We start from the raw sequence: 12464 nt of genomic DNA on the forward strand, positions 1-12464 counted from the left end.
GTGTTTTGTATGAAATGTTCAATCACCAGACACACACCAGTCCATCTGGATCAAAAATGCAGTCCAAAGCCCTTGTGTTCAGCTCGTTAGGATCAGCAGCGTGGCTCAGCTCGGTCCTGCTGAAAGGATGATGAGATTCACACATACAGAAGCACAAAACAGGAAGAATTCAGACAGATGAGTGCAGAACACAGACCTTCTCAAAGCCAGTCAGAACCAGCACAGTGATTCCCAAACCTGGAACCTTTCACTACACCCCATATTAAACCCTTCATGCAGCGAGTCAGAACTGAACCCGTCTGCTCCAGATCAGTCCCATTCCACCACTGTTATCTGAATAACAGACACTGAGAGCGGTGATTAAAAGAGGAGGACGTGTACGATGTAGAGATGAAAAAGCAGTGCAGGAACAGCTGATGTACAAGACTCTAACACACACTGCACAATGACTGGGGAAAGCATCGCATACAAAAACATTACGCTCCTGCAAATACGCTTCAGCCTTTTACAAAACTCTCATCATCATCATCAGTTCTTTAACATGCTCATGCACCAACACCCGCCTACTGGACCGTGTTTAAGACCACGTCTAATTAATCATTTAGATGCTTCGTGAAATCTTGAGAGAGAGAGAGAGAAGGAAAAACCCAGAATGCCCTCATTTTTTATTTAGTGACAGGACCAGAGTTTTGAATCATCCAGTGACATCATGCAAGAGGAGAACTTCAGAGTCCTTTAGAGTCCAGTCTCTGAGCTGGTTTAAGACTCGTCATCTCCTTCTATATGGCTTGTTTCCAGTGTAACACTCTGAAACCACGGCAGACCAATGCGTGTGTGTGTGTGTCTACTGTTTCATGTTAAAATTATTAAACACAAAAACATGTACGTGCCTGAAAGAAACAAGAGACACAAATAAAAACTTGAATGAATAATGAGGAAATAGAAAAGAAGTGATTTTATGGAGGTCATTGTACCCATGACAGGACGTCACACACACCTGGAGCTACACCTGCTTGTTTAAGACTTCACTGGGTTTAGTTTCCTGCTGCTGGGGGTTTGTGCAGCACGGCACTACAGATCATCAGTGCGGTCTTCCGTCAGGTCGTGATGATGGGGATTTAATAACAAACCATTCAGTCGCTCTCAGCTCACTGTACATTTACAGTTAGTGAACGCGTCTCGATTTCAGAACAATAAAATCTGTTAAACAAATGAATCCAACACACTTCTCTAGGCAGCCTGCTTTGATTTAAATAATGTGCAAAAAAAAGTCACTTAAATGCTCTCTCTCTTCCTGTAGTGTGTGTTAGGGAACGTGACGAAACATGGAAATTTGTTCTTCTAGATCTTTCACGTGGAGCCACAATCTGAACCAAGAGCAGTGATCCAAACAGCTGCGTGTTTAAATCTACTTAAAAGTCTGAGTAACGCTTCAGGAACAGCTGGTGTTTCCTTCATGTGGTGTGTTTCATGGCTTTGTGTTGAATCCGTATTGCTTTCCGCTGTAGAGCGCGAGAGAGAGTCCAGACACACCCTCGGATGTGAGGGGTTCCGTCCCAATGCTCATGAGAAGTGAAGGTCCAGGAGTGCGAGTGATGAGAAACAAAGAGAGACAGAACGATACTCTGAAACTGAAGTGTAAGCGGGAGTAAGATCTGCTGAGGGGTTTGATCGAGTTTCACACTCCAGGAGGAAGTGAATAAGGCCAGTAGAGATCCTTTGGCTTTAGATGCTGAGTAGGACAGAGGTCTCGCCTTTTCCATTCAGAGTGTGTGTGTGTATGTGTGTGTGTGTGTGTACGCAGTGAACACGTTCTGACTAATCCCTGTGCTGCTGCAGTTCAAGTCTCTCATCTCTGAACATGCCCAGAAACTCAGGAAGCTCGCTCGATATATGCTTCCCTTTCGTCGTTGCTGGTTTCTGAATGAGCTCTGTCTCTGGCTGAGTGTGTGTGTGTGTGTGTGTGTGTGTGAGGATGTAGAGGTGTGTGTTAGGAGAGCTCGAAGCCCGTGTTCATGCTGATGGCGTAGCGCAGTTTGTCTCTGAGGATGCTCTTCTTGCTGTAATTGGGCAGTTTGAGCAGGTTGAAGCAGGTGGAGGAGGTGGGCAGACGGCCGCCTGGTTCCTTCTTGCGTATGGTGAAGAAACCACGGAGCACGCTGCCCAGAGTGTCCCCCGTGTCCTAAACACACACACACACATTCATATAACAATAACACACCTACAGTGTATTATCTACAGCATACCTAGCATCAGTGATATATATTATCCACCAGAGGACTAACAGAGCTAATATTTAAATAAAATATATTTGGGGGTATTTTGTATTATGTATCAAAATCATGTTCAGATATTTTTGCCCATTCCTGGTTGTAATCTCTCTAAACTGTATGAATGAATCATATGAAAAGGCGTGCAGTCATTCCAAACGAGTGTGTGTGTGTATCTGTGGTGTTGATCTGACCTGGTCGTCCGACACTTCCACACAGCGGATGGAGAAAGGCGGTTTGAGATAGGCGAAACCCAACAGAGGAGGTCTGGAACAGCTGGTGACAAACTAAAATAAACACATCAGGACAAACACGATAAGAAACAGGCCTAGGAGTTCTCATCTTGTGTCTGCGAGCTTACTGCTGGATAATTCACTGTTTCACACATACATACTGCACAAATATCAACAATACTGATGCATACAGTCCCCTCCGAAAGTATTGGAACAGCAATGATAATTCTTTATTATTTTTTGCAAAACACTGAAAACATTTGGGTTTGAGATCAAAAGATGTGTGTCATGTTATATTGAATGTTTAACGGCTCAGAATGTCTACTCTTAGGTCGAGCCCTGGGTTTTGCCTGTGAAGACTGCATTTGCTGTTTAAAAAGGATAAACCAACATGAAGAGCAGAGAGCTGTCTACGGGAGAAAAGCAAGCCATTTTGAAGCTGAGCAAAATCAATTATATGATTAATAATCTGATTTATTGCACAAGCATTGGGAGACCACTTTGTTCTCAGACGCAAATGTCTTCAGTGTAAAGCAAAATCAAAAGAATGGGCCTTGCTGTTCCGATACTTTTGGAGGGGACTGTATACACATCAATCAAGTAAAACTAACTAATCTAAACAACGTGAACGTGTAAAAGCAAGCTGTGGCGGGTCACCTTGAGGAACATGGCCCTCTCTTCAGGAGTGAAGTCACTGGACAGGATGTCCCACAGCCAGATTATCACCCTGTGGCTGCTGTGGAAGCCGCCGTAGTACACAGTGTGCTTTCTAAAGGACAGACACAAACGATTCACGTCACCCTGCGTTACCACGACAGTAGCTTTACATTACGGTTTCCTATAGAGCTTCCAGCAATGCACGAGTATAGAATAAAGACTGCAGAGCGTAACAGACACACTATGTATGAAGCTCCACGACACTGTTACACGGTCAGATACTGGAGTACTTCCACATACAATACACCTAATACACAGTGAAGCAATCGTAAAGACAGGGAGAGAGGACAGACGCACTTGAGGTCGTCCAGATCGATCTCGGCGTTGTCCCCGGAGATGAGCCGCTGCACCTCAGGGGTGGAGAACATGTGCAGCCACTCGGGGTTGATGATGCTGCGGAAACCGCGGATAAACGCCCCCGTCTGCTCCTTTATCTGGGTGTGCATTCGGAAATGTGCCATCAGGTGGATGTAGCTGATCCTGGAGAGAAGGAGAGAGTGAAGATATATTTTAAGCAGCATTTTTAAAACAGCACACTTGGCACTAATGCTGTTTACTCCATACAGAAGCGTGAAGGACTCACTTGTTTTCATTACTAACAGAAATGGTCTTTCCACCCGGAATCAACTCATGACACACTAACTGTTGGGAGAGAGATAAAAATGTGTATAAGGATGAACAGAAAGAAGAATTAAAATGGCGAGAAGAAGACAGAGAACAGAGACTAATAGAGTGGAAGAAAGAAAAATGTTGTTTTTGTTTACCTGCCCCATCACATCCTCATCGTATGATAAAGTCAGACCCAGATCACTCACATCACCATCGTAGCGCTGCAAATCAAACCACACACCCAATCGTAAGCCTTTATACGATTTATACGTCTTTCATATCATCTAAATGAAAACTTCCACAATAATTGTATATAATCAGCGCTGCGTGAGTGTTTTAATCCGAGCGCCTGAACAGAATCAGAACAGGAACGCAACAGGAAGAGCTGTAGAGAGAACCTTAATGGAGGTGAGGTTCTTGTAGAACTCGGAGTCGAGTGAGGGCAGCTCGTCGATGGAGCTGTAGAAGGAGCTGTGGTGATGTCCGAGCACCTGACTCAGGAAGAACGAGGCGAAGGGGACGTCCACCACGATGCCCTCGTACAGCGCCTTACCCAGCATCTTACCCACGAACTCGAACAGCTGCAGGTGGTTCTCATGGAGGCTGGACGTGGGCGAGGGGTACAGGCGCTCGTTCCCACTGGTCGTCTGTGTGGGAGAAGAAAAGGATAGATTACGGACCTGGCTGAGAAGATGCACTTACTGCCCAGGGTTTGTGTTGGGGAGAAACTGATGAACTGTTTGGTGATTTGGTGAATCATTTTTGGTGATTTGACTGTGCAGTGCTAGACGAAGAGAGAAATATTGTTGAGCACCTTGAACAGGTTGAGCGCAGGGTTGAAGACCTTCTTAATGATCTCCTCCAGAAACTCCTTAAACACTCCGTCCTGATCGATCCCAGCCTCGTCCACCCCTAGGTCATTCACAAACTTCACACGGATCACACCTTTAATGGAGTTCACGGGCAGCCTACGCAACTGGTCGTACCCGTCCTGCACAGAGAGAGAGAGAGAGAGAGGGAGAGACAGAGGGACAGAGGGAGAGACAGAGAGAGAGAAATACAAATGGAAAGAAATGGAAATATATGTAGTTGTAATGTTGTATGCTGCAAATTTTATACAAAAATCTGATCAATAGAAGTAACCGGACGTTGGATGGGACACACGCACCTCGAGCATGCGAGAGCGCCGAATAGTTATGTGCGTCACATGCGGGGAGGCGGAGCTTGTCTCGACCAATCCCAGCGTCTCCTTTTCCTTCGTCACAATGTTCCGGAACAACAGAACCCTCTGAGTGGATAAAATGCGAGACGGTGTAATGAAAAGAACCGAATAAATGAATACAGTACTGCACAAGCGCAGGACAGACACCAGTGACACTCCAGCTCTATAGAGGACAGACACGAGTAACACTCCAGCTCTATAGAGGACAGACACCAGTAACACTCCAGCTCTATAGAGGACAGACACGTGTTACACTCCAGCTCTATAGGGGACAGACACGAGTAACACTCCAGCTCTATAGAGGACAGACACGAGTAACACTCCAGCTCTATAGAGGACAGACACAAGTAATACTCCAGCTCTATAGAGGACAGACACGTGTTACACTCCAGCTCTATAGAGGACAGACACGTGTTACACTCCAGCTCTATAGAGGACAGACACGAGTAACACTCCAGCTCTATAGAGGACAGACACCAGTAACACTCCAGCTCTATAGGGGACAGACACGAGTAACACTCCAGCTCTATAGAGGACAGACACGTGTTACACTCCAGCTCTATAGGGGACAGACACGAGTAACACTCCAGCTCTATAGAGGACAGACACGAGTAACACTCCAGCTCTATAGAGGACAGACACCAGTAACACTCCAGCTCTATAGAGGACAGACACGTGTTACACTCCAGCTCTATAGGGGACAGACACCAGTAACACTCCAGCTCTATAGAGGACAGACACGTGTTACACTCCAGCTCTATAGAGGACAGACACCAGTAACACTCCAGCTCTCTAGGGGACAGACACCAGTAACACTCCAGCTCTATAGGGGACAGTAAGTAAATCCCTGTAGTGAACCGGGTACGGTGTGATTATGGTGGAACTGACGTTTTTGTGTGGAATGACGTGAGGGATGTACTGCAGCAGAAGCTGAGTTCTCTTCTTGCCTTTGTCCAGCTCTTGGAACAGCAGACTAGGCTTCAGGTCCCTAATACACACACACAGACATACACACACATTCACAAAATGGTTATCAAGCACTTTAAAGGTCTTGAACACGTTCAAACCTGTATATCAGAGTATAAAATAAAGGAGAAGGTGCTGTAGATATGGAATCTGACGTTTGAGACCTAGCCATAAAAAGCTTGGAACACTCACTCACTCCTTCAATTATACCAAAGATAGTTTTTCATCATCTCTTTACTTGTGTCTTTCTTATCTGAGCATGATGACGTCTTATGTGATGTTTTATATATATATATATATATATATATATATATATATATATATATATATATATATATATATATATATATATATATATATCAGAAATGAAACCTGATGCGAGATCCCAGCAGCGAGACTCACTTGCGTAGCCAGTGTTCATCAGGCGTGAATCTCCTGCGACAGTCTCTCTCATACAGCACCATCAGCCAGCCGTGCACGCTGTGGAACAGATCCAGCTTCTCCCCTTTCGCATTCTCTACAAACACATCACACACAACATTCATTCCTGCACACACACACACACACACACGGTCCTGAACTATACTGTGAAACGAAACGGATGAGGAGAATGGGAGCTCACCCAGAATGCCATCCCAGATCATTTTATACACAAACGTGTTTAGGAAGGACGAGATGGTGATGAGCTCCTCCATCTTAAAGGAAATCTGCTCCTCGTAAACCTCGATATCATCCAGGATCCTGTTAATCATGCACAACGTTCATCACACACACACATCAGGCACACACACTGGTGCACAAGTTAAAATACAGCTTTAGCATTGGTATGTAAATAAGAAAGTCCCAGACGTTATTAGGTGTCGTGAGCAGTCACAGAAGAGCATGAGCATGGCCAGCAGCTGTTTGGACTCGTCCGTGTCGTTGTTGAGACACTCGAGGAAGAGTTTGAGTCCTCCCTGAGGTCCGAGCTCACAGATAAACGCCCACAGCTTCGGCAGCAGCTCGTCCAGATACGTCAGACCTGCACACACACACACACACACACTAAACAATAACACTACAATACTGATAAACATGTAAAAAGGACTTTAAGAAACCACATGTTTTTTAATGTAAAATAAATGAAGGGTGTCAGTTTCAGTGCTTATACAGGGCCGTTATAATAAACGCCGTATAACGAAAATAAAACAGGAGCAGTACGCTCATATTTCCCGCCTCTAAGCATAAAGTCTGCATTCAAAACTAGTTTAAGGTTTTCAACAATAAAGCTTAAAAGGTTCTTTCCAGCGTATACAGAAAGAAGTTTTTATATCAGTACGCTGTGTGTGTGTGTGTGTATGAGATATGATGTTACAAGAGCGTTTGGGACTCACTAATATTGTCGGTGCTTATTTGAAGTCAGTCAATAATTTAGGTGGTGTGTGTGTGTGTGTGTGTGAGTGAGTGAGGTGACCTGTGAGGATCTGCAGGCGGATCTGTGTGAGCGTGGTGAGGGCCGTCTGATACAGCACACACACGCCGCACACTTTCTGCACCTCGGCCGAGTCCACCCTCTTCCCCCCGACCGGCTTCAGAATGTTCCGGACCGACGCCGACTTCTGGAACGCTCGCTTAAACAGATCTGAATGGAACAGAAGGGAAAATAAAACCTCAGCATTTATAAACAGTATCCTGTTTCATCGAGCGCTCTCCACTTCAGACACAACATTTCGAGAAGTATGAGAAGACATCTTTGTGTATAAAGATGTAAGTCGGCACGCACTTTTGACAGGCAGGTTGTTCTGAGCTGCGGTTGGCTGAGGAGGAGGAAGAGGGGCGGGCTCTTGCCCCTCCAGTTTTTTGCTGAGGACGTCACAGAAGAGCGTGCAGATCACAGGAACGCCCCAAAGACACTGCAGCTGCCTCGTCACCAGCGGCATCGACTCGTTCAGCCTGAGTTCATTCAAAATAGAATATAAAGCTTCAAATAAACACTCCACATAAAGAAACACTCCACACCAACGCTGATCTCACTATATATTATGTATACATATCGAATGCGTCTTAGTATATTGATATTTTGGGCAATACTGAAACGATGTAAGACTGTGAGCTACTATTAAACATTACTAGTGTAAAACTGTTTATAGAAATGGAGCGTTGTTATTAAGTGATGAATTAAACTTAATATAATAACGAGTGTATTATTAGGTTTCAGACGGACCTGGTCCTGGTGACTGTTTTGGTTTTGTAGCATGACAGTTAATTACAGAATGGGAGAGTGTAGGAGTGTGTGTGTGTGTGTGTGTGTGTGTGTGTGTGTGTGTGTGTGTGTGTGTGTGAGAGTACCCGTAGTCGACAGTCTGGGAGAACCAGCCCAGCACCGGGTGCCAGTGTGTGAGGTTGGACTTTTTCTGAGAGACGTATCTCTGGCAGTAGGACATCATGTCTGTCAGATCTCTCACAAAGTGACCGGCCTCCTGCTCCAACACCTTCACGTTCAGGTAACCCAGCTGTATCAGGTTACCTACGCACACACACACATACACACACACACACACACACACATATAAGGGTTAATACAGACACTAATGTAGCTAATTAAAATCTAATTCAAAAACTAAAGCATGAAACCCCAAATACAAACAGGAATTACATTAGCAGGCCCTTTTCACTTCTGGCATTCTGAATATATAAAAACTTTAACATTAACATCACTATATTAACATTAACATCACTATATTAACATTTACATCACTATATTAACATTAACATCACTATATTAACATTAACATCACTATATTAACATTAACATCACTATATTAACATTAACATCACTATATTAACATCACTATATTAACATCACTATATTAACATTAACATCACTATATTAACATTAACATCACTATATTAATATTAACATCACTATATTAACATTAACATCACTATATTAACATTTACATCACTATATTAATATTAACATCACTATATTAACATCACTATATTAACATTAACATCACTATATTAACATCACTATATTAACATCACTATATTAACATTAACATCACTATATTAACATCACTATATTAACATCACTATATTAACATTAACATCACTATATTAATATTAACATCACTATATTAACATTAACATCACTATATTAACATCACTATATTAACATCACTATATTAACATTAACATCACTATATTAACATTAACATCACTATATTAATATTAACATCACTATATTAACATTAACATCACTATATTAACATTTACATCACTATATTAACATTAACATCACTATATTAACATTTACATCACTATATTAACATCACTATATTAACATTAACATCACTATATTAACATCACTATATTAACATTAACATCACTATATTAACAATAACATCACTATATTAATATTAACATCACTATATTAACATTAACATCACTATATTAACATTAACATCACTATATTAACATTAACATCACTATATTAACATTTACATCACTATATTAACATTTACATCACTATATTAACATCACTATATTAACATTAACATCACTATATTAACATCACTATATTAACATTAACATCACTATATTAACAATAACATCACTATATTAATATTAACATCACTATATTAACATTAACATCACTATATTAACATTAACATCACTATATTAACATTTACATCACTATATTAACATTTACATCACTATATTAACATCACTATATTAATATTAACATCACTATATTAACATTAACATCACTATATTAACATTTACATCACTATATTAACATTTACATCACTATATTAATATTAACATCACTATATTAACATCACTATATTAATATTAACATCACTATATTAATATTAACATCACTATATTAATATTAACATCACTATATTAACATTAACATCACTATATTAATATTAACATCACTATATTAACATTTACATCACTATATTAACATTTACATCACTATATTAACATTTACATCACTATATTAACATTTACATCACTATATTAATATTAACATCACTATATTAACATCACTATATTAATATTAACATCACTATATTAATATTAACATCACTATATTAACATTAACATCACTATATTAATATTAACATCACTATATTAACATTAACATCACTATATTAACATTTACATCACTATATTAACATTTACATCACTATATTAATATTAACATCACTATATTAACATTTACATCACTATATTAACATTAACATCACTATATTAACATCACTATATTAACATTTACATCACTATATTAACATTAACATCACTATATTAACATCACTATATTAACATTTACATCACTATATTAACATCACTATATTAACATCACTATATTAACATTTACATCACTATATTAACATTAACATCACTATATTAACATTTACATCACTATATTAACATCACTATATTAACATTAACATCACTATATTAACATCACTATATTAATATTAACATCACTATATTAACATTTACATCACTATATTAACATCACTATATTAACATTAACATCACTATATTAACATCACTATATTAACATTAACATCACTATATTAACATCACTATATTAATATTAACATCACTATATTAACATCACTATATTAACATTTACATCACTATATTAACATTTACATCACTATATTAACATTAACATCACTATATTAACATTTACATCACTATATTAATATTAACATCACTATATTAACATTAACATCACTATATTAACATCACTATATTAATATTAACATCACTATATTAACATTAACATCACTATATTAACATTAACATCACTATATTAATATTAACATCACTATATTAATATTAACATCACTATATTAATATTAACATCACTATATTAACATTAACATCACTATATTAATATTAACATCACTATATTAACATTAACATCACTATATTAATATTAACATCACTATATTAATATTAACATCACTATATTAACATTAACATCACTATATTAACATTAACATCACTATATTAACATTAACATCACTATATTAATATTAACATCACTATATTAACAATAACATCACTATATTAATATTAACATCACTATATTAACATTAACATCACTATATTAACATTAACATCACTATATTAACATTTACATCACTATATTAACATTTACATCACTATATTAACATTAACATCACTATATTAACATTTACATCACTATATTAACATCACTATATTAATATTAACATCACTATATTAACATCACTATATTAACATCACTATATTAACATTAACATCACTATATTAACAATAACATCACTATATTAATATTAACATCACTATATTAACATTAACATCACTATATTAACAATAACATCACTATATTAATATTAACATCACTATATTAACATTAACATCACTATATTAACATTAACATCACTATATTAACATTTACATCACTATATTAACATTTACATCACTATATTAACATTAACATCACTATATTAACATTTACATCACTATATTAACATCACTATATTAATATTAACATCACTATATTAACATCACTATATTAACATCACTATATTAACATTAACATCACTATATTAACAATAACATCACTATATTAATATTAACATCACTATATTAACATTAACATCACTATATTAACATTAACATCACTATATTAACATTTACATCACTATATTAACATTTACATCACTATATTAACATCACTATATTAATATTAACATCACTATATTAACATCACTATATTAACATTAACATCACTATATTAATATTAACATCACTATATTAATATTAACATCACTATATTAACATTAACATCACTATATTAACATTAACATCACTATATTAACATTAACATCACTATATTAATATTAACATCACTATATTAACATTAACATCACTATATTAATATTAACATCACTATATTAACATCACTATATTAACATTAACATCACTATATTAATATTAACATCACTATATTAACATTAACATCACTATATTAATATTAACATCACTATATTAACATTAACATCACTATATTAATATTAACATCACTATATTAATATTAACATCACTATATTAACATTAACATCACTATATTAACATTAACATCACTATATTAATATTAACATCACTATATTAATACTAACATCACTATATTAACATTAACATCACTATATTAATATTAACATCACTATATTAATATTAACATCACTATATTAACATTAACATCACTATATTAATATTAACATCACTATATTAATACACATGTTTATAAATTCTGTGTGAATTAACTGTGTATTAAAAGTTGGAGGAAATTGTAGATGCTGTGTAAGTCAGTGAGGTGAGTGAAAGACAAATGACAAAATCTCATAGCCTTTCTATCACACACACACACACACACACACACACACACACACA

At 37.3% G+C, this 12464-nt stretch overlaps 1 protein-coding gene across 4 annotated transcripts in view; it reads right to left on the bottom strand.

Annotated features, from left to right (window-relative positions):
* Window positions 1-644: 644 nt before the first annotated feature.
* The window catches only part of ube3b (ubiquitin protein ligase E3B), a 22724-nt gene continuing 10904 nt past the window's right edge, over window positions 645-12464 (bottom strand). For 3 of the 4 annotated variants that reach the window (XM_053674382.1, XM_053674380.1, XM_053674381.1), the window contains exons 12-27: window positions 8346-8523; window positions 7780-7949; window positions 7471-7638; window positions 6867-7038; window positions 6640-6758; window positions 6420-6534; window positions 5940-6039; window positions 4998-5117; window positions 4644-4820; window positions 4228-4476; window positions 3985-4050; window positions 3804-3862; window positions 3518-3700; window positions 3161-3272; window positions 2465-2557; window positions 645-2182 (exon numbers count right to left, since the gene is read on the bottom strand). In XM_053674382.1, the coding sequence (XP_053530357.1) occupies window positions 1991-2182; window positions 2465-2557; window positions 3161-3272; window positions 3518-3700; window positions 3804-3862; window positions 3985-4050; window positions 4228-4476; window positions 4644-4820; window positions 4998-5117; window positions 5940-6039; window positions 6420-6534; window positions 6640-6758; window positions 6867-7038; window positions 7471-7638; window positions 7780-7949; window positions 8346-8523 (2273 nt within the window). In that variant the 3' untranslated portion in view covers window positions 645-1990. The remainder of the gene's footprint in view (window positions 2183-2464; window positions 2558-3160; window positions 3273-3517; window positions 3701-3803; window positions 3863-3984; window positions 4051-4227; window positions 4477-4643; window positions 4821-4997; window positions 5118-5939; window positions 6040-6419; window positions 6535-6639; window positions 6759-6866; window positions 7039-7470; window positions 7639-7779; window positions 7950-8345; window positions 8524-12464) is intronic. The other variant, XR_008393217.1, reaches the window with a different exon arrangement.

Source organism: Ictalurus punctatus, chromosome 22 (genome assembly GCF_001660625.3).
Source record: "Ictalurus punctatus breed USDA103 chromosome 22, Coco_2.0, whole genome shotgun sequence".
Classification (NCBI taxonomy): Eukaryota; Metazoa; Chordata; class Actinopteri; order Siluriformes; family Ictaluridae; genus Ictalurus; species Ictalurus punctatus.